The sequence below is a fragment of the Numenius arquata genome, chromosome 11 (assembly GCF_964106895.1).
Source record: "Numenius arquata chromosome 11, bNumArq3.hap1.1, whole genome shotgun sequence".
NCBI classification, from domain to species: domain Eukaryota; kingdom Metazoa; phylum Chordata; class Aves; order Charadriiformes; family Scolopacidae; genus Numenius; species Numenius arquata.
The window spans coordinates 33,597,853-33,619,057 of NC_133586.1; the positions used below are offsets into that span (position 1 = coordinate 33,597,853).

Here is a 21,205-nt window from a genome sequence, read left to right on the forward strand (position 1 = left end):
AAATGTTAGTTCTCCCGAACAGTAGCAGTAGGGAAGCCGCCCACCAGCCTCATGAAGTCCCCTTTTTGGGGAAGGTCCCATAGAAGTCGGCAGCCCCGCTCACAGCTTCCCTTCCAGGAAACACCCTTCCAGAAAAAGTTGCCTCACCTCCGAGAAAGCAGCTGTACATGGAGTGTGACGGTTACACCACCCTACCCTGTCTGAAGCCAAGCCCTCTTGAAGATACCTGGTTGCAGCCTCACACAGCGCTCCAGCAGTGTCCAGAGGAGGTGGATTTGTTACAGAGAGTTTGCGAAGTAGTATTTTCAGCAAGTAAATTCTAGGGTGGGACCCTCCTCCCAGCCTTACCGTTAGCTAGTGAAGGTAAAACACTGAAGAGCTCTGTTCAGGCAGTGAGGACGGGCTGCCCCAAAGGCATTTCCTTGGGCAGTGGCTGCCAGCCCATGCCACGCTACCAGCCCACGCCATGCTGCCTTGTCCTCCTGCCTGCCTGCCCCCCTGCCTGCCCCAAGGGGGCAGCGGCTCTGGGTTGCCTGTGCAGGGCAGTGGGTTGTGTGCGAGACCGCCCAGCTCTGAACGGAGCCACGCACAGCGCTGGCACTGGATAAGGGAACACTTAAAAAAAAAATCGGTTTGTTTTTTAAATTAAAAGCTGCAAGAAGAAATCCTCCCGAAATTACAGATTTTTGCTGAGAGCCTGTATATCACTTTGGAAACCAACCAACAGTTAAGTTTCCAGGATAACGAAAGGGAAGTCATAACGCTCAGTTAATACTACGTTCAGTTGCACCCTCTCAGCACCGCTTCCCTCAGACCCAGCCCCTCCGGGGGCAGACCACCCCCTAACCCCCCCACCCCCGGCAGAGAACACCCTCCTCCTGCCCCCCGGCTTTCATTTTCTACTTTTCTCTTCTTATTTTGAGGCACTGTCTTGCCAGCCGCTCCGTAAGGCGGGGTTGCCAGCAGCAGCCTCCCTTGGAGTGCCGAGGTGGGCCCACAGCACGACCCCGAGGCCCGCCCGTTCCCTCCGCCGCCCTCCCTCCTTCCCTCCCCTCACCGCGACGCTGAGGCGCCCACTCACCGCCAGCCGCCGGCAGACCTCGGGCGGGCGGCAGCCACCGACCGATCGGCCGGCCGCGGCTCCCGGCGGCTGGGCAGCGCCGGCCCGGCCCCCCGCCTCCCGGGGAGGGGGCCGGCAGCGGCGGGCAGGGCCGGACCGGGCCGCCCCTCGGCGCAGCGCGGAGTCCGCCCGCCGCCGCCCGGGGAGCGCCGGGCCAGGCCGCCCCAGAGGCCGTAAGGGGGCCCCGCGGCGGGTAAAGCCTGGCCTGGCCTTCCGGACCGCCCACGCCAGTCCCGTCCCCCCCCACCGGCTTACGGTTTTTACTTTTTAATTCCAACTGCGTTCTGAATACTGAGCGGCCCAGAAGCGTAGAGGGTGACTTGCTTGTTCTGCTCCTTACCCCAGAAAAGCAGCCACCCTCAAACGAAAAACAAACCGGAGGAACTCTATTGAAGAAGCCACCTCTCTGTTAATTAAGCTGCACTCCCGCTTCTCAGTTGAAAGATTAATTATGTGCTGGTAACTTGAGGTAAACTGACCTTAAACTTTCCATGGCCGTTGCAGATAGGGGTATCCTAACAATTTCTGACAGAGAAAATGGCCTCATTTTGCTGTGGGAGCCCACTAGTATTCATAAAAAATAGTCTTTTGAAATCCCTCAGTGTTGCTCTCTCTGGTGTGCAGGTCTGTCTGGGAGGCACTTCAGCTGGGAAGGACAGAGGGCTTTTGACAATGTCGTTGCTGAAAAATACCATTTTGGTTTTTGTTCAGCACTCTTTCCTTATCTCTGATCTGGAGGTTCAAGGTTGGAGGGGCCGTACCCAGCCCTGTCTGCCTTACCTTCACCATTTGCACAGAAGAGCAGACATTCTCTGAAATTCTCTGAAACATTGCCTAATATTTGCATTTCAGGTGGAACCTCGAGCTTCCCAAAAGCCCAACACTATGTGGTCAGAGAAAGCAAGACCAGCTGTGCACGGGCAGAATCCATGCACGTGTTAGGCAAATGCTATAAAAATCTTGCTGTAGAAATACAGAATATTTCCGATAGTAAACATTTACCCTCTCCACAAGGGTTTAACTAGATGTGATGGTAACTAGAACAAGCAAGTTGCAAAGGAAATAAAAGACCTCCTTCCCTCTCCCCTGGCTACCCACCCTCAAAAGCATCCGTGGCTCTGACCTCCCTGTCCTCTTAGGGATTTCTGCAGGAGTTTTAATTGAGTTTGAAGTATATGGTGACTTCGAGACTATCAGAGCAAATCCTTGTGAGATGTGACATCTATGACAAAAGCATTAAGAGGAGCCTTTTGTGTAGAGGCTCTGCAGAAACCTAGTAAGAAACCACAAAACCAAGCAACGGACGCTAAAGCGTTTTCATCGTTGTTCTCAAGGCATTGGCTGTGGAACAACTTGGATCATCAAACCCATCATGTCTTCATGGAAAAAACAGGGAAATAATATCTTCTTGGAGCGCAAATAATGTGATATTAAAAAAAATGCCAAGCATTAATTTTTTTCTGAATCACTGCATTATTAGGGTTTTCTTTTCCTTTTACACTGTACACTGATTTTCTAAACAGTGGGGGATAAAAGCCACATAAATATTTAAGATAAGTAAATCACTTAACTTTCAACTGCTTTCCTCTTCTCAGCATATATTGAGTTTTATGGTTAATGTGTTTCTGTGCTAAGGGAACCTTTGGCCTTGGAGAAACATGCCTCTGGGCTGCTCACACTCCAGGATCTCCTGCCAAGGACAGGTGAGCTGGTGCTTGGTGACACACAAATCCTAGCCAGTGCCATCTGCCCAGCCCACTCAACTCTGCCTGCCAAACCCGATGCCTCCCGGTCTCCAGATTGCCCCATCCTCTTTATGAGATCAAATCTCCAGAGACCAGTTTCTCAGACTTCCTTCCTGAAGCATGAACGGCTTTTACCCAGCCTGCTGCAGACATACTCGCCTCTCGACTGCTCCCAGCCCTTCTGAAAGCCTCTCGTGAATGTGGTTCCATTTGTGAGAACTGGATGGTCATCTGTGGTCAAAGTTTCTGAGAGGACCCTTCTCTAAACGGGTCACAGACATTTCTGCCAGGGGCTCAGAGACTCAGGGAGCCGATGGCTGGTCTTGGAGGAAAAGTAAAGTCAGTACCTCATCCTCCCCATGGAAATAAGATATCATGGCTTCTCCAAGACCATCAGAAATGGTGCTAAAAAATTACAATTGCTTGCAGGCAGGGGGGGTAGCTGTATGTGCAGAAACATGCTGGATGCAGGAGTTGCCCAGCACCCTGCTGCTGGGTGCCCTTTCCCTCTGCTGGCGAGGGGGGGAGCGGTGCCCCGGTTCTCCCGTGGCAGTCTGTGGCTGGAGACACAGGAATACACCTTTGTAAGGCAGATTTCGCTGAGAAAATGCTGAACGGAATTTCAGAAGGGACTGCAGAGGTGCTGATGTTTCCTAAGTGTAGTCGACATAGGATGCGCTGTGAGATGGGGGGAACTTAAAATACTGTGCTTGAGGAAACCTCTTGCCCTCTGAGATTTGCAGCAGTGCAGTAACTTGCTGCCTGCAGCAGCAGCACTGAACTGCTTTGGCTGGTCACGGCTCCTTCGCCCGGGGTGAAAGCAATAACTACCTGGCAGCCAGAGAGAAGCCCAGGTAATAAAAGTGCCGAAGGACAGGCTCATTTCTTTTGCCTCATTTGAATGGTTGAGAGCAGCTGTCCTCTGTGTCTCACTAGCTTCCGGCAGTAGGGAATATTTGCAAAGTCACCTTGAGCTACTGCTGAGCTCCCAAAATTTGGGCACGCACTTTCTGATATGCTGACAATTGATGTGTGCAGCAGACCAAGAGCTGTGGATCCATTACAGCTTGGCGAGTCCGTTTAAACCATGAAGGGAGATGTTACTCTAAATCTGAGATGGATTTTGCTGAGTTTATTGGTTTTAATCCCTGATTATCACAAGTGACAGAACAGAATTGTAGCCATAAATCCTAATTTATTTAGAAGCACCCAGAACTTTAGCCTTTACTTCTCAAAAATGTTTATGTTGGCAACCCTGGTTTGCAGTAGAATATTGTTATCATTTTGAGAAGAAACAACCAGGTTGTGAACCTACGTGTTGGATCTGAACTGCAGCTAGGCAGAGAGCCACTTACAGCAACAGAGTGAGCCTGTCTGCCTGACAGTGTCCATGACATCCCTTTGCAGAGCTGACGTGCAATAAGGGCTACATCTGGAAAGCACACTGTGTTTGATCAGAGAAGAACATCTCTACACATGGAGATGTGGCCAGTAAAGCATCTTTGTACGCTGCTGACCATGGCATTTTGCGTGGCTCTTAGAGTGCTCTCTAGGAGAAGTGTTAAAAATGGGGCTTAGATGATGACTAAGCTGGTTTCGTACAAAGATAATTATTAATTCTTTGCTACAAAAATTACTTGTGTTAATATGATAATCCAAATCTGTGGCATGGTCCTGAACAGCTTTCTACTGCAGCCATCCACAAACAATGCTCTCAACAATTAATTCCTGGTGGTGGTATGAAATCAGACAGCCTTGCTTATCTGTATCTATAGCCATTTATTTCATTATCCAAACACATAATGACAACATGGTCACCACAATTAATAGTACACAAGTATCATTAGTACCATGAGATGATATAGTCCACAGTTTGGAAGCCAGCAGCACTTGGAGATATTCTTATGTTCATGTTAATTCTTAGCCCTTCCTTTCTGAATTTGCACATGCTACAGAATTGCTTTTAACAGCAGGTATGCAGGGGAGGTCAAGACACTTAGCAGGTGTCCATTAGTAGGGGACATTTTTGACAATATTCAACCTTTTCTTTGCATCTCGGTTCTGACTTCTCATCTCTCCCTTATTTCTGAGCATATAAGGACCATACTCTGTGTTCATGTTTGTCACTTGATCCTTTCGGTAGTTTTCGTGCTGTAGGAATACACAAGATGGAAAAGCTTCACTCACTGTAATAATAAAGTAATAGTTTATTGCTATGCTAATAACATTGTGACAAGTTGCTTCCAAGTACAGCTTTGCATTGCATCAGAAAAAATATTTCTTTTCTCTCCCCTGTTTTGAGTAACTGTCTGGTTCTGTATAGAACACAGACATTAATATGTCTGTAGAAGACAGCTCACAAGACAAATAAATGGCCACGTACACTGATTTAAAAATATACCTCTAGATTTGAGGCTGGCATTACATTAAATGAAAACAACTGCATTGTTAAGCTGCGCCGTGTAATTAAAACTCCATTTAATTGCTTACCTGCACCACGTGCCTCTTGTGCTCTCCCTCCATTATCAGCTACATGAATTATTGAAAAAAGAAAATAAGATTTTCAAACATGTCTGGCAAAACAAGTATGTTTGCATTTAGGGCAAGAGTACGTTGTCCTCACCCCCCCCCATTGAACAGCTGTTCTCAAACACATATTTTCCAAAGTAAAATTTCACCATTAACCTGTCCCCAAGAAATGCTTGTCAGAAGACAGTATTTTTCCCCTCCAAAAATTAAAAAGTGGTGAAGAAAGTAGGATTTTATTTTGAAGTTATGTATTAAGAACTTGTTTGCAAACTGAACTTTAGTTGCAGCAATTTAAAGATATAAAAAACCTTTCAAATAACTTCTAAATAATTTTTCTTCAAAAAAGCTTGTAGAAAGCTTTCTGCTTGTACCCAGCAGAAATCTATTTGAGCATTGGACTAGTGCTGTATGAAGAGAAATACTGTTTAGAGATTTAGTATCTCCTGCAGCATCTGGACTTGTCTGGGAATCCTTTCAGGCACTGGGCTTGCTCCAGCTCCTGCTCAGTTGGTGGGAACCCTGCATGGTCTCTCCTCGGAGCAGGCTCAGACTTTTACTGAGAACTGGAGGAAACCCAGTCCCTCCCTCAGGCTGAAGATTAATGATTGCCCTGGTGAGTTCCCAGCGATTTCTGCCCACTGCAGATTTAGTGCCCTAAGGCTGCATTCCTGCTGGTCTCACCTCTGGCAAGGAGAGGAGATGGATGCAACGAAACACTGTTCACATTTTTAGGTGAGAGATTTTCTCTGCCAGACTCACAGCCCCAGGCCAGATTCCTGAGGAATAACTAGTATTTTTGAACACTTACAGTTTGAAGAGGTAGCAGTATCCGAAGCCCCACTGTAAAGAAACAGCAATGAATGTTAGTGCCTTGTAAAACACAAATCACATCTTGTTAATAACGAAATAAGAGACATAGATCTGACCCCCTCTTTTGAGATGAAGGACCACCTTCTAGACTCTGCTTGGCTCTCCTTGAGACCAAAGCAGAGGAACTCAGGATACATGGTCCTTACATGAACAGCTGTTGGAGAAATTTGCAGGGAACATTTTCTAAGTAAAGAAAAGGATTTACCTGTTCCATATAATTTGATTGGTGAGTGCACCTAAGAAAGATGGAGAAGAATGTTTTACAAAGCTGGCAAAGCATTCAAGTTAGGGAATTGGTACTGTGCCTCTGGATCTCATGGTCGGGGACAAACTAGGTGGGAATGAGGGTGGGCAAATAAAGAGGACGTTTCTTGAAAGCATGATTGAGCACCCAAAGACTCAGGAGGTAGGTGGGAGCAGGAGACCACGTCAGAGAGAGGAGAAGCTGGCCTTACGGTGGTTAGGAGCAGACCTCTTCCTTGTTATCCTAGAAAATAGTCTTTCTGCCCACTTTGCCCTCCCCTCTCCAGCACCCCCAAGATCCCATCCAAATCCTCATCAGCCCGGAGCTCTGAACCCCATGGCTCACTGTTTTCCGCCCGGGGCCAGTGGCACCAGGGTCAGGGCAGGTCACTCACTCTGCACGTCTTTCTGCAGCGAGGCCAGGCGACCCATGAATTTCCACATCAGGTATTGGTAGTGGTCAATCCAGGCCTGATCCAGCAGCACTCCCACCACGTTCACCTTGCTGACGCTGAAATTTTGACTTGCAATCCTAGGGTGGAGGCAGTCATTTCACCAAGGAAAACCATTCAGTATTAGAAAGTTAACAAAATCCTTCCTTAGGAAGGGCTCTATGAAGAGCAGGGTTCTTTAGCAACATGAAGAGGTAAACAGAGGTAAACAGCTCTCTGGTAAGGTTAAGGGAATTGGAATTGTTATACATTGCTATTTATTTGGCAATGCCATGGCTTACCAAACCTGAATGGTAACTTTCAAATGCTGAAAATGAGAAAGGGAGAGGCATTTTGGTAATACCCTTGTGCGAATAGTGCTTTGTCCTAAGGCAGGCTCTTACTGTTCTAGCACAACCGGCGTTGTGATAGAAAGAAAATGCCAAACATATTAAATGGTGTCCAGGCTTCTGGAAAATGACTTTGATCCCACAGGCTAGAGTTTGACTTGCGGCACAGCTGTGAGTAACGGACTGTGCTGCTGCTGCCAGCACAGCCCCTAGGTACACAGCGATTCAAAGTTATCCTTACAATCCAAGTACAAACTCAGCTTTAATTTGTACAAGTTGCAGAGATGACATCTTAAAATCCAGCTAGATGTTTGAGCTAGCCCTTCATGTGCCCGGGGAGTTTGGTGCTGCAGCAAAATCTCTTGTGGATCTGTAACTTACTGGTGGTTTTGCACCGTTAAATTACAGCGGACACCCAGGTGTCAATTAGGAAGTGATAAGTTATAAATTAAACATATCGCTTGCAAGAGAAGGGATAATAAATCTGTCTAGCTATTGAGCTTGTCCACAAGAAGAAGCAAAAATCACTGGGAAATGAGCCAGTTACCTCTGCAGCCAGAGGCTCTTCACTGGGACTTCTTCACTGGGACTTACACTGGTGCAGGAGTATCACCAGTACGCATCCAAGAGAGTGTTAGCTGTAAACTGAACCCTATGGGCTTCATCTCTGACAAAAATGTTTTTCTGGTAATAAAAGCCAGTGGTTTTCACTAGGATCCAGCAACTGTGAAGCTGCCAAGGAAACTGAAACTTAAAGGGATCTGGAAGAGTAGGCAGCTATCTCTCCATCCTTAACTGTGTGGACGTGGTGCCCCCTGGCTCGGCTGGAACAGGGAGCAGCTTTGCAGTATAGGGTGCTGGGACAGAGGGGCACAGCCAGTGGGGTTTGATCCCATTTACCAACACCATATTTTTTCAAAGAGGAAAACAAATGTTTTCAGCTGGAACATACCTGTCCCTGGCGAGTTTAAATTCCTACAAATAGGATTGCCAAAAAAATAAAACAAAAAAAGAGAAAAAAAAATGTTAGTGATTTCCAGAAGGGGCAGCTGGCTGAGAAACAGGCATATTCATGAAGAAAAGCAGAATTCTGCTGCTTACTTTGAGGAAGAGGAAAATATCTGGTTGCTCTCTCATTGTCTGCAAAGACTGAAGATGCTGCACAGCCTCATCTCTCCTCTGTTCCATTTCCTGCTTCACTTTGGTAATGTCTGCCAGTTGTTTTTTCTCATTGGATTGAATGTCACTCAGGATCTTGTTCTCTTTCTGAATCAGCTCTGTCTTCATCTCTTCAAACAGCTTTTGCACCTGAGAAGTCACAGCTTTTGTGTTGGTCTAAATGAACAGATAAGAAAATTATGCACTAGCTCAGGAACTCAACACTTCAGCTTAGTGTCTCTGTTTATTCGTTAGGATTGTATCTATCCTTTGCACTGGCTTTAGAAGGAAGTGGACAATAAGCATTTGCTTAGAATATCTGATTAAACAGAGGGTTATGAAAATTAATCCTGATACAGTAACAGAATCAGATAAAATTCAGCTAGCAATGTGAGAACTGTATCAGTACACACTGAAAATCCCACATGTAGACTCAATTTGTTTTTCTCATGTAACAGATAGAAAACGTTAAAAATACATAATGACATGTACAATCTGTGGTATGGCAGTCCTGCAACCTGGTCTGTGCAGACACAATAAACGGTGGAGTCTCCCAGCTAGTTTCTCCTACGGAGCTATGCTGGGAGGCTGTGAGAAAGCTTGGCTTCTGGCAGTTTCTTCCACCAGTGTGTTCCCTACTTTGGACTACAGCTCTTTCTATTCATCTCCTTCTAACAGTACAATTGCCATCATTTATTTCTGGAAAACTGTGGAGGAAAGCTGCTCTGAATGAGCGATGATCTGGGTACCAACCTTGAGCTGATTCTCACTTTTCTGAAGCTCTTCTAGGGCGATAGCCAAAGCGCTTTTATGTTCCTGCAGCCACGTCACAGTGTCTGAGAGCTCACCCTAGCAGATGGAAAGACAACATTGAATTTCATAGCAGGGAAGCAGCACGGGGAGCTTTAAACCAGACTGGCAGTTTGTGGAGCTGGTGAAATGGCATGGGCTCCTTCTACCTGCCTGCTTTCACCAGTGACCTGCTTTCACCTGCCTCGTATAATGAACTGTGTTCACTTGCCTCCTCATAAAGATAGGGCATAATGGAAAACTGATACCATCTTGAAATCTGAGTTGAGTCAATGTCCTATTTTTATATATGTGTAACTTTGTATGTGGTAGGTTAATAAACAACTTTCCCTTTGAATAAGTAAATTTCACTTTAAATGAATAAATCTCACTTTATCCGTTAAAGCTCTGTTCCTGCCAGAATCTTCACATGTGCCTAATGTGATCCAAATCCTTAGTTTTCCCATATGTCAGCAGCTGTGGGATCTGAGGATAAGGTAATAAGCAACCATCTTTTCTGAAGATCAGTGAAATAGCGGTACTTACTCACCCAGCTGTTTATTTTAACACATACCACACTCATTGAGTGCTGTTATACCACATGATAACACATTTCAGAGGGGACATTAAACCTCATCCTTCAGGGACTAGACAGTCTCTGAATGGTTCTGGTTGCTCCTGGCTGCCTCCAGCAGTGTTTTCACACCTCGAGCACCCATGAATGGCCACGACAGACACAGCTGCTGGATTCCCGTTTCTTTAATAAAAATGATGCCAGAAAGCTTAGGTTTTCCATGAGATACTTGTCACAGCTGAAAAGTTTTAATTTTTGAAAAATTACAAGACAAATAATAAAATCTGACCAAGGTTCCTTGCACCAAAACTTTTTAATAATTTCTCCCGAAGAGCTGCAGTCCTGATTTCCCTGGCTATCTGGGGGAGTTTTTAAAAAAAAAAAAAAAGGCAAAAACAAAACCCAGGAGGAACATGCAGCTGAGATCTCAGCTTACCCATGGAGGTGGCTTCCCCAGACAGGGCAGTGTTGCTCCTTCACCAGCTCCAGGGATGAAGGAAATGGCTATTATCCTACACAGCTCACTTCTGTCTGGCAGCCTTGAATTTTGTATAGGCAACTTGGGGGAGAAAGTTAATTTGTGATACATACAACTGGAAAGGACGCTTCCTGTCCTGAGGTCCAGAGCCAGCCAGGCGTTCCCTGCCCACGCACTGGGTTGCTGCAGGGTGTTCTGCTTGGGCTCTAAATCGAGCCCAGAAATTTCAAATGCAAGGCAGTGACTCAGCATAGCAAATGCATTTTACCCCCTCAGTCTCAACTGGTTCTGCAGCATTTCAAGGACAACAGCTGGACTCAAAGGCAGGGTCTCTGTGCCAGCAGGGACAATGGCTGGATGGCTGGGCAATCCTCAGGGCAGAGGGAGGAGGGAACCGGAGGGAAGGGCCTCCAGTGTGAAAACCTGTTTCTCAACCCAAAATTCAGCAGTGGTGGCTTCCCTGAGGAGGAAGTGGCTTCTTAATCTCTGCAGGAATACTTCTTAATCCCAGCCAGGAGCACCCTGGTGAGCGGCAGTTTGCAGTTGCAGTTGCCCAGGGCTGCACACGAGGGCCATGGGCACGCAGGATGGTGGTGTGGGCTCACTCCTCCGCATGGCAACATGCACCGCAGGATCGACCCGCTCAGCCCCAAACACCTCTCCCTGCTCTCCTCCCTCTGCTTAGCCTGCCAGGCCGCTTTGACAACACCAAGGAGGAAAGGAAAAGCAAATTCCAGCACAGCACACAAGTCCCCTCTGGGGTGGACATGAAATCCCCCGAGCTGCTGCCCACCTGCCCTCGCCCCCCCATCCCCATGACAGGCTGAGAGATTGCTGGGGTTGTTCAGGTTGGAGAATAGAAGGCTCCGGGGAGACCTTACAGCCCCTTCCAGTGCCTAAAGGGGGCTACAGGAGACATGGGCAGGGACTCTTTATCAGGGAGTGTAGTGACAGGACGAGGGATATTGGTTCTAAACTGAAAGAGGGGAGATTTAGATTAGATATTAGAAGAAATTTTTCACGATGAGGGTGGTGAGGCACTGGAACAGGTTGGCCAGGGAAGTTGTGGATGCCCCATCCCTGGAGGTGTTCAAGGTCAGGCTAGATGGGGCTTTGAGCAACCTGGTCTAGTGGGAGGGGGGTTGGAACTAGATGATCTTTAAGGTCCCTTCCAACCCAAACCATTCTATGATTCCCTACTGAAAACCTTACTGTGGCTTCCTCCAGGTCAGGAAGGAGTTTGGGGCAAACCCTGCAGGGGCCGTGGGGAGGGGAGAGGAGCCCTTACCAGCTGTTTGTCGTGTGCCTCCTTCAGGGTGACGATGCCGTGGCCCTTGTGGCGCCCTGCGATGCAGCAGAGGACACAGATGTACTCCCCCTCGTCCTGGCAGTAGCACTCCAGCAGCCGGCCGTGCTCCAGGCACCTCCTCTCCTCCGCCGCACCGCCTGCGCCCACCTCCACCAGGATGTGGTCCCGCTGGGAAGCCTTGGCGTTGTGCTTGTTCAGATGGGCCTGGCACAAAGATGCGTCGCAGATCAGGCAGGTTTTCACCGCTGGCTGGCACCAATCCAGGCAGAAGTCACAGGGAACCACCTCCTTCTCCTCTTCTGCAGCGTCCTTGCCCTCTTGTCCTTGGGAAGAGGTGGCCAGGAATGCCTCCACGATGCTGCACAGCTGGAAATTCTTCTGCAGCTCCAGGATGGGCCCCAGCTGGAGCTTGCACATGGGGCAGGAGTAAGGGGCCTTGGATTGCTGCTGGGTACCCAGCGCCTTCTGGATGCACTGCTTGCAGAAGCTGTGACCACAGCTGAGCGACACGGGGTTCTCGTACAGACACAGGCAGATGGGACAGCTGAGTTCATCCTCCAGGCTGGCACACACTCCAGATCCTTCCTCAGCTTTTGCCATGGCTGCAGAAATGGCGTGTTTACCAGAAGCGAAACTGAAAGGAGGGCCCTTGGCATCGTGCCCTGGCTGGAGATCCAGCCCAGAGGCTGGGAGTCCTTCCTCTCCGCCCCGTGACAGGCCGGCAGGGACACTCTCCCCCTGAGCCCTGCAAACAGCTCTTGTGGGCCGTGGCAGCCATTTTCAGATGTTTGCCCTCTGTCTCGGGCAGCATCGCTCCATGTGTGAGCCTGGTGGGAACAGGGGGTGCTGGGGAGGGAACGAGAGGGATAATTCTCCTAGAGCTCTCTGCCCTCCTGGAAAAAATCCACTATCCCATGCCAGGGCAGCAAATTAAAGATAAACCCTGGATGAGAAGAGTATCAGCCTGGCTGGGACAAGCCAGGAATTCCCTCTGCTTTGGTTCTTCTCCACGTCACTTACAGATGCTCCCCTGAAGGTAAAACAGGGGGAACCCAGGGGAAAGTTTTACTGGGACGTGTTGAGGCTGGTCTCCTACCTGCAGCCAGCTGACAGGAAAATGGGGGCTGGGAAAGGCTCCCGGAAAGGCAGTCTAGGATAGGAATATCCCTGTGCCATGTCTCCAGCCTTGCTTACCTCACTTTGTCCCCTGAGACCAGGCAGAGCAGCAGCTGCTGCAGGTGCAGTTAGGAGACCCACCTCTACCTGCATGGTTTTCCGTATCATTTTGGTGTATAAAATGTAAAACACAGCCTATTTCTTCTAAGACTGCATAAAGATTTCTTTTAGCATACGGCAAACTGTACCGTCCCTCAAGGTCCTTCACTGCCCCTGCTGGGACAAAAGCTCCTGCCTGGGCTGCTTTGTGCAAATACCCTGGCTCTGTCTAAAGGCAGCAGAACCACAGGCAGCAGGCAGGAACACCACCTCTTCCTCTCCAAGGTGTTTGGACAATCATAAGAACAAATTAATCCAGGCCCCATTACAGCAGAGACTAAAAGCACAGGAGTTTTGCTCTTTATTACTCCCTTTGCTGTGAGATTTTTGCACAGGTGGGGAGAAAATTAAAAACGAAGCAGGAAGTCGGTAGGTGATGTACCAGAGAGCTCACAGGGGACCACAGCAGCAGAGAGCAAGGGAAACCAGGGGTCTTACCGCCTAGTCTCTACCCACCTCCCCGGCCAGCTTCACTTCTGCAACAGGCGGCTTCGGTTGTGCAGGACGGACAGAGGGACAAACTGAGGCATTAGAGCAAAGGCCAGCATTGCTGCTGCTTGGCTCTCTAGCAGTTAATGTGCTGTCAGCTTTTTTATAAACTAAGTTGCCACTGAGCTTTGCAATCTATATTATTTTAATAACATGCAACCAACACAACATTTGATACAGCCAAGCAAAAAGTGCAACTCAATGGTATCTCTGTGGTGATTAACAGAACAAATAAGATAGGAGCTCTTGCAGTTAGTGGCAGGGCACTGTGATATAACCCACAGGGCGTTGCCCTCACACTGATGAGCCATCACAGCAGCCCAAAACCAGTTTCTAATATGCCAACTGAGCACAGCCTCCACGCAGTAGCAGTCCCAATACCTGGTGCTGTTTTGTATTTCCAGGCCCTTGTCCCCACATCACTACAGGAGTTTCAAAGAGCCATCAAACGTACCAAAGGTAGCATGGACAGGATACTTCGAAGGGATGCTTACTCTCTCAATAAGCCTGAGGCTCTCAGCAGCATCTCCTTCCTTGACAGATGCGTTATAAAATGACAGTGTATTTCTTCCACAGTCTAGCTCTACCCTGACCACTGCGAGGACTGCAGGAGACTGCTTTTTTGTCATCTCTGTTTGACCAAGGAACACATGGAGGTAATCATGAGACTTTTCCAGGTAGCACTTAACATTGCCATGAATGATTCCGAGCTCCCAGTGCCTTGCGTTGCTGCAGTCCACCTCCCAGAAGTGACAGCCCTCTGAGAAGCTCTGGTCACTCTCCCTGTGTTGGGTGGCACTGGTGCCAAACGCTTGTGACCTGATTGAAAATACACCCTGCGTGGGTTGGATGACATTGATGCTTTGAAACAATGATGACTCGGATGAAAATCCACCCTGCCTGTGTTGGGGGGCACTGATGTTTGGAAACGTTTGTTGGCCCCTACTGAAAGTTATGCCTGGGGTTGGAGTGCAACTCTGCAAGCGTTGGGAAGAACTGTGTGGGGATGCAGAGACTACATTGCTACTCTGATGAAATCCACGCACTGGAAGAGTCAGATGTTCATGAACTATAGAAAGAAAAAAAAGCACATTATGATTAACAGGTAATTGTGCAGATTTGCATACATTCCCATTGCTGAAAGCTAGATTTCCCAATCCAAGTCATCCTATCCAAGTCCAACCCACCCAAGTCATTAAAAGCATATGTTAACTGAAACACCTGCACCTCTCTTAGCTGCTCCTATGTAATTCTACAGGGGATTGATATCACATTTCAAGAAATGCTGTTCTTTGGCAATCTTAAAGTGTCTTTTTGCTTTTTGTTTCCAACTACAGCAATTCTGTCCCAGTTTGAAGTAAAACTCAACCAATTTTGTTCTGTAATTCTACATATTAGCTAGGCCTCCTCTAACTCTCTGAAATTAACGGCATATCGTGGAGAAAACTGCTCGTTCTCAGAATGATAAGACCAATGTTTGTGCTCCATGCCAAGGAATGGTATGCAGGGAGGCCTTGCTTATACTTATTGCTATAGCAACCAAGGTCAGCCAATTTCGTTATTTGCCCCCTTAGAGGGTCGGAAACGGAAAAAACGTAGAGGGGTCACATCGGTGGGGAGGAGTGGACAGGACAGGTGACCCAAACCTGACCAACTGGGGTATTCCATCCCATCTGCCCCATGATCAGTATAAAAGCTGAGGGATCAAAGGGTCAGCCCTTCCTTCCTGCAATGGCCGATGTCCAGAGAGGACTCTGTTCATTTGCCTTTGATCCCGATCCGTGTGTTCCTGACTCCAGAGCTGGAATCCAGTTCCCATCCGTCGCTGAGTCCAGTCTGGGACTTCCCCAGTGCCTGCTGGTGACGTGACTGTCATCCTGGGAGCTTGATACGGTTTTGTATATATTGTTGTATCTATTTCATTATTTTCTTTTTTTGTTTGTTTTGTTTTAATATTAATTAATTAAAGTAGTTTAGCTCATTCTAAACTTCTAAATCTCCTTATCTCTTTCTCTCCTCTCTCCTCTTTTGAGGGGGAGGGGAAGCGGGGGGGAAGGGCCATCTGTCAGTCTGGTTTTGGTAAATTCGGACAAAACCACGACAAATTCTTAGATTTTAGTTTTCCATCGTTATCCTGCAGAGCTTCATTAGGCATTTTTAAAAACCTCCGAGATTAACTTCCATGTACAAGAAATGTGTGAACAGTAGCACAACCATTTTATAAAAGCTTATTTGCTCAGGATCATTTGAAGATATTTTCTAGAACTCTCAAAACTTCCCAGCATGGCCAGTCACAAGAAGTTCATTCTACGCTCAGGAATTTGCAGAATGTTTTTATTCAAACCTTCTCTTGCAGGTAATGCATTTCAATATTGTGGCATTTTCTGCTCTGGAAGTTACTCCTTCAGGAAACTGGAACAGCGGCAGTGACCTGGGCAAACAACCCAAGTTGCTCAGCTGGCATGGATTACTAGGAAAACATGGATCTGAGGCTTTCTAGCCAGATTAGGTCTGGAGTATGCTTACAGGGATGGTAAAGACTGAGCTCAGGAGTGGCCATGAGCATGGTGTGCTTCTTACTGAACCCAAGGCTGTATGGATGGTAGCCAATTAGGTGTGCACGTCACACACCGTCACACGTGCTCTGGACAGAGCTTCCCACCCCAGCTGTCTCTCGGTCTTGCCCTTTGGCTCACTCTCAGTAAGGGCTCAAGCACCATCAAGACAGCAGTAACAAGGGAACCCTAATTTTTTCAGTTCAGTTGGACAAGCATCCCACCGTGCACAGCACCAGCACTGTAGGCTGATCTTACAAAATATTACAAAAGAGTAGAATTATTTACCTAGAAAGAGTAGATTATTTACATCCTAAGACAAATTCCACCTGCCACTGCTGTGGTGAATTCTCAACTTTCCTGGTGCTTTGAATCAAAGTGATGCTGCTACAGACAGAAGACGTGTTGCTATTCTCTGCTCTTAATCCTCCCAGAAAATTCCTAGGACATGCACACCTCTTTACCCAGAGCCCATTTTAACAGGCATATTCCAGAGTGCTGAAGCCCAAAACAAGCACCCTTTTACATACACATATCCGAAAATATACATACAACGTTAGTAATCAGTTCTTCTAGAGGTACTTGGTGTCTTATTACAGTCCTTTCTTAAATACGTTTTGTTAGCTTCTCCATCTTGCTCGTCATGTAGTGAAATGATCACTTACCGGGTGGTGCATTAAATACGGACTGCATGTGTGAGAGGAACTGCCAGAAAAGCCTTAGAGTAGCGTCTGTTGTTAATTTATCCAAAATAATGGGTGGCCTTGGCAGCTGTACATCAGCTTTGTTATGAACCGGTATGTCTTTCCTAAAACACACAGAAAGACATCAGAAGAGCAGCAAGTCATCAGAAAACCATCCCTGAGCCAACAACTGCATCCCCCGCTCCATACCCAGCCTCTACAGGAGATACAAAAAGCAGCTTCTGTCCCCCCTCCCTCTGCAGTTTTACTGGGATCTTCCCCTCTGACCATTTTTTTTTCCCAGAACCCCAAATCCCCTCAACATCGTTAGGATAACTGTTCACTCCAGGATATTGTTCACTCCAGGAACAATATCTGTCCCCTGAAGATCTTGTTTGAGCCCCCTCACCCCCAGCTGTTGCTGGGACAGACCCAAGCATCACGTTTGTGGTTACAGCAGCAGGAGCTGAAGAAGCAGGAGAAGCTGAAGGTGTCAGGGGCAGCTGCTGGGATGCTGGGACAGCAAACGAGAAGTGCTGCGTTATCACAGCCAAGGGGCAACTGCTGCCCCTGAAACGCAGGGCTGGGGAAGCCTGTGTGCACACAGGCGTGGGCTGTGGTGGAGGAACAGCACTGGGCAGGTGCTGGGGAATAGCTCAGGAGAAAAGCCATGATCTTTATAGATTCAGAACTTCACTACATGTTTCTGCTCCCACCGCATTTGCTTCTTACAAGCAGAAGGCAATGCAAAGTGGAGGATGACTCGGGGTATCTCAGCTCATCCATCCTTTGCATGGCCCTGCAAGGACCTAAATATTCAGCTATAGGGGTTGGACTAGATGATCTCCAACCCCCCAACTCTCCCTTCCAACCCTTACAATTCTGTGTGAATTGCCCTCAGAAGGGGTCTCAGGGTGGGGAGGGCACAGAAAGATACGCCATGTTGTCTATAAAGAGTCACACATGAGTTCTGTTAAGATTCCGGGGCTTCTCCAGGTCTCTGAGGAAGCCAGGCTCAGAGCGTGCTGTCAGCGTGCCCAAGGGGCAGGCTGGGTGAGCCCAGGGAGCTGGGGGCCTGCAGTGCGTGCAGGCTGGGCTAGCAGCCCACACTGCTGGACTACCAATCACCTGAAGCAACATGAAATGCAACAGCAGACCACTGCGGGAAGAGCTTACCTGGCTGGAATTGCTGCAAAAGCCTGCAAAAGACATTTTGAAAGTACAATTAACGTAGCGTGGGCAAAGGCCAGCCCAAGAGCTGAGTATCTCTGGGAAAGGGAGATGCTGTTAAGTACCTTGGTGAAAAGAAGTCGGTCTTTCTGATCTCTCAGAGCCTCTAGCTTCTGTATATCACGGCTGGCTGCATCCTTCTTCTCTTTGTGTTTTTGTATGTGTGCCTGAATTTGAGAAAGCTGTTGCTTCTCGTTGTCACTGAAAACTTTCAGGACCTCTTCTCTTCTGTGATTCAGCTGCAGACGCATGTTTTCGAAGAGGCTCTCCAGCTGATTCCTCCTCAGGCTCTCCTTAGTCTAATAAGAAAACACTTTCAAAGCTGTTAGGGACTGAATCTTACATTTTCTACACTAACTCTCACTCAGAAAAGAGCCTGGTCTTTTCTGGGCTGAGAGAAGTAACTATTAACTTAGTGCTTCTCCATATGACAACAAACCAAGATGTCCCACTGCCAGCAGAAAGGCCAAGTGACCTAAGTGGCCTTCCCCAGCATCTGGCACCTGACCAGGGAAAGATGAAGAAGTAGTGCTTCTTGCCCAATGCTTGCTTAAGACTTCCCACTATGCATGTTATTTCCTTATTTTGCACTGGTATTTTTCTACTGATACATTTGGTCCTCTTAAAGACGGGTGAGGAAAAACAGTTCCTCTGCTTCCTGCCTCCACCAAGCTTCCTTCACTGTCTGGAAGCAGCTGCGCTGCCAGGCAGGACACTGCCAACGGGTACGGTTTTGTCTTCAGGCCAGAAGGGAACACTTCCTTTGCCTAGTGCCAGGACTTCTAGTTCCATCACTTTTACTGGTGAAGGAGGGCAAGTGCCAATTCTGCATAAGCAGAGGGAACCATGATTTGGATACCTGTGCTAAATTCCCTGCACTTTCAGAGCTTTTAGGTAGGCATTTGCATGCTGGGCGCAAAAGCCAGACACTTTGGAGCAACTTCTTAGAACCACAGGCTAACCTAAAGGGATTTCTTGTTGTAAAGAGGAATAAAATCACTACAACATGGTCTATATCTTTTCCATAAATATTTTAGAGTCTGCAAACGAAGTATGATTGGGGAAACAAAGGCCCATCACCACCCACCAATCAGGAGGCACGGTCTTAACAGCAACTTCCAAGTTCTAAGGTCCTTTGGAAACTAAGAATGTATTTCCTAGACTGATAAGCAAGTTGTTCATCATCCTCCCACAAAGAAGAAACCTAGAAGATAGCTGAGAAACCACCCAGGAATTAAAAAAAGCTTCAGAATCCACGATACGGGAAAGGACAAATGCAAGACTTATCCTATCAGCTACCAGCATGCTACCATCCCTGAAGTGATATGGGACCTTGGAACAAACCAACCTTTACTTCCTCCTCCTGTTTCTGCAGGTTTGCTATGATTTGGTCCAGCGCAGTTTTTTCCGTTTTCACTGTTTGCAGAATTTTAGCTAAAGCACTCTATAAAAATAACCAGGGGGAGATATCAGGATAGGGTCAACATGTGCACAAGATCAGGAACTTTATGGAAATGGGTTAAGCTAGACCTGCAAAAAGTTTGTTCACTGCATGCTCCCAGGACAAATCATTGTATAAAGGCTTACTGGAAGATTTTATCCCTGAACAAATACCACAATTACGAACCCAGGAAAGATATTTTGAAACTTAAAACTCTTCATGCACAATAGCCACATGTAAAGCGATTTTTGGTGCCGACGGCTTCCTTTCCGTTGCTCTGTCACTAATTTTCCTCCCATAAATGCAGCTCGGGCTCATCTCCCGGCTTGAAAGTGCAACCAAGGAGTAAAAGAGTAGCCACAAGCACTCGGTCCCTCCAGTTTATCTCCTCAGTTTGGGAAGAAAGTGTTTGTAACATCTTGCTTTGATACCCTGAGGGGCAAGGCTGGAGGGAATCTGGGGCAAAACTAGGAATAAGAGCCCAATATCCCAAGCTAGAGATTTAGCCCCACCCTGAGTCTCCAGATGTGAAATTAGGGAGATGTTTCATCACTGTGCTGTGGGCAGCTCTCCACGCCACAGACCCCCCCGTGGTTTTCCTACTGCAATCTGTGCCCAGGCCACTATCCTGCAGCCTCTTACCTGCCCTTGGGCAAAAGCCTCCTCCAAAGTGATGATCTCGTGGTTCTTGTGGGAGCTGGTGATACAGCACAGCATGCAGATGCAGACCAAGTCTGTCTTGCAGTAGCACTCCAGCACTTTGCTATGCTGGGGGCATCTCATCTCAGCCAAAACCTGAGCATCACAGGACTCCATCAGAACATGGTCTTTCAGGGGACTCTTTGAGCTGTGCTGGCTCAGGTGGGCTTGGCAGAGGGAGGCCTCGCAGGTCAGGCAGGTCTTCACGGCTGGCTGAGGCTCCTGGAGGCAGAAATCACACAGGATCACCTTGTCCTGTCGGCCCGTACCTTCCTCCATCTCTTTGCCTTGCCCTTTCCGCTTCTCCTCCCCTTGGTCATCCAAGAACTTCTGCACGATGCTGCGGAGCTGGACGTTGGGCTGCAGCTCCGCGGCGGGGTCGGCCTCGGCACCGCAGAGCGGGCAGCCGAAGGGGGCCTGCGGGCACTGCCTCCGGACTCTGGCCTCCTGGATGCAGCCCCTGCAGAAGCTGTGACCGCAGCCCAGCGACACGGGGGTGCTGTAAATGCCCAGGCAGATGGGACACACCAGCTCCTCCTCCAGCCCGGCCACCGCGCCCGCCCGGGCCATGGCGCCGAAGGGAGGGGACCCGCCGGGAAGAGAAACGAAACCAGCTGCGGAGGGGGCGGCTCCGGGCGGGGACCCGCCGCCTCCACCCCCGCCCGGCGGAGCTCCCCCCTCCGGCACCTCCGCCGCCGCCGCCGCGGGACCGGCTCCCGGGGAGCCCGCCCGGCTCAAACGGGGGGAACCCAGCGGCTGCGCCCCCTGCAACTCTTCTCTGCCCCAGCCCTCGGGTAGGTGTTTCCTGAGGTTGCTGTAGTCAGACTGGTATTAACTAGAAAAACGAAATGTAGCACGTAGTCGAAGCACCCGAGGGAACCCGCCGCTGCTGCAAGTCCTCTCTACGGCCCCAACACTATTTGATCATTTATAGAGAAATAGTAACTAGTACTAGAGAAAGAGTAACTAACGCTTCTGGACCAAAATCAACACTTGGGGCCTGGCGTGGTTTCAGATCAGGACATACAGATTCATACTGTATACCTCTCTTGTTCAAACAAATGAACTAGGTTATTAATTCTTTATGTGGAGCAGTTACTAAAGCAGATAAAATGCACATTTTGTCCCTGGCTCACTTGATTACTTGTTAAATATAAATCAGATACTGAACCTATTCCTATACTCTTTTTCTAGAAATAAATAGTAACTAGACATGATTTCTCTAAAATGAAACTAA

At 48.2% G+C, this 21,205-nt stretch overlaps 2 protein-coding genes across 2 annotated transcripts; both read right to left on the reverse strand.

Annotated features, from left to right (window-relative positions):
- Nucleotides 1-4,626: 4,626 nt before the first annotated feature.
- Nucleotides 4,627-12,226, reverse strand: LOC141470496 (E3 ubiquitin/ISG15 ligase TRIM25-like). Its single transcript, XM_074156554.1, has 9 exons — nt 11,576-12,226; nt 9,200-9,295; nt 8,390-8,623; nt 8,241-8,263; nt 6,903-7,039; nt 6,470-6,500; nt 6,203-6,234; nt 5,356-5,394; nt 4,627-5,016 (listed from the first exon to the last, which is right to left on the reverse strand). The coding sequence occupies exons 1-9, from the start codon at nt 12,194-12,196 to the stop codon at nt 4,946-4,948; spliced, it is 1,284 nt and encodes a 427-aa protein (XP_074012655.1). The 5' UTR covers nt 12,197-12,226; the 3' UTR covers nt 4,627-4,945.
- A 1,264-nt stretch (nt 12,227-13,490) lies between these two features.
- LOC141469837 (E3 ubiquitin/ISG15 ligase TRIM25-like) lies at nt 13,491-20,538 on the reverse strand. The gene is made up of 6 exons (XM_074155579.1): nt 19,912-20,538; nt 19,177-19,272; nt 17,894-18,127; nt 17,775-17,797; nt 16,581-16,723; nt 13,491-14,429 (listed from the first exon to the last, which is right to left on the reverse strand). The coding sequence occupies exons 1-6, from the start codon at nt 20,536-20,538 to the stop codon at nt 13,783-13,785; spliced, it is 1,770 nt and encodes a 589-aa protein (XP_074011680.1). The 3' UTR covers nt 13,491-13,782.
- Nucleotides 20,539-21,205: the final 667 nt, after the last annotated feature.

What these genes read in the sequence shown, in the direction of transcription:
- LOC141469837 (XM_074155579.1), bottom strand. Translation starts at nt 20,538, where the DNA reads ATGGCCCGGGCGGGCGCGGTGGCCGGGCTGGAGGAGGAGCTGGTGTGT. An exon ending in AGGCTTTTGCCCAAGGGCAG is followed by an intron (nt 19,273 to 19,911) that starts GTAAGAGGCTGC and finishes TTATTTTTATAG; the next exon opens with AGTGCTTTAGCTAAAATTCT. An exon ending in AACAGGAGGAGGAAGTAAAG is followed by an intron (nt 18,128 to 19,176) that starts GTTGGTTTGTTC and finishes TTTTCTTATTAG; the next exon opens with ACTAAGGAGAGCCTGAGGAG.
- LOC141470496 (XM_074156554.1), bottom strand. Translation starts at nt 12,196, where the DNA reads ATGGCAAAAGCTGAGGAAGGATCTGGAGTGTGTGCCAGCCTGGAGGAT. An exon ending in TTTAAACTCGCCAGGGACAG is followed by an intron (nt 7,040 to 8,240) that starts GTATGTTCCAGC and finishes CCTCCACCCTAG; the next exon opens with GATTGCAAGTCAAAATTTCA. An exon ending in TACTGCTACCTCTTCAAACT is followed by an intron (nt 5,395 to 6,202) that starts GTAAGTGTTCAA and finishes TAATTCATGTAG; the next exon opens with CTGATAATGGAGGGAGAGCA.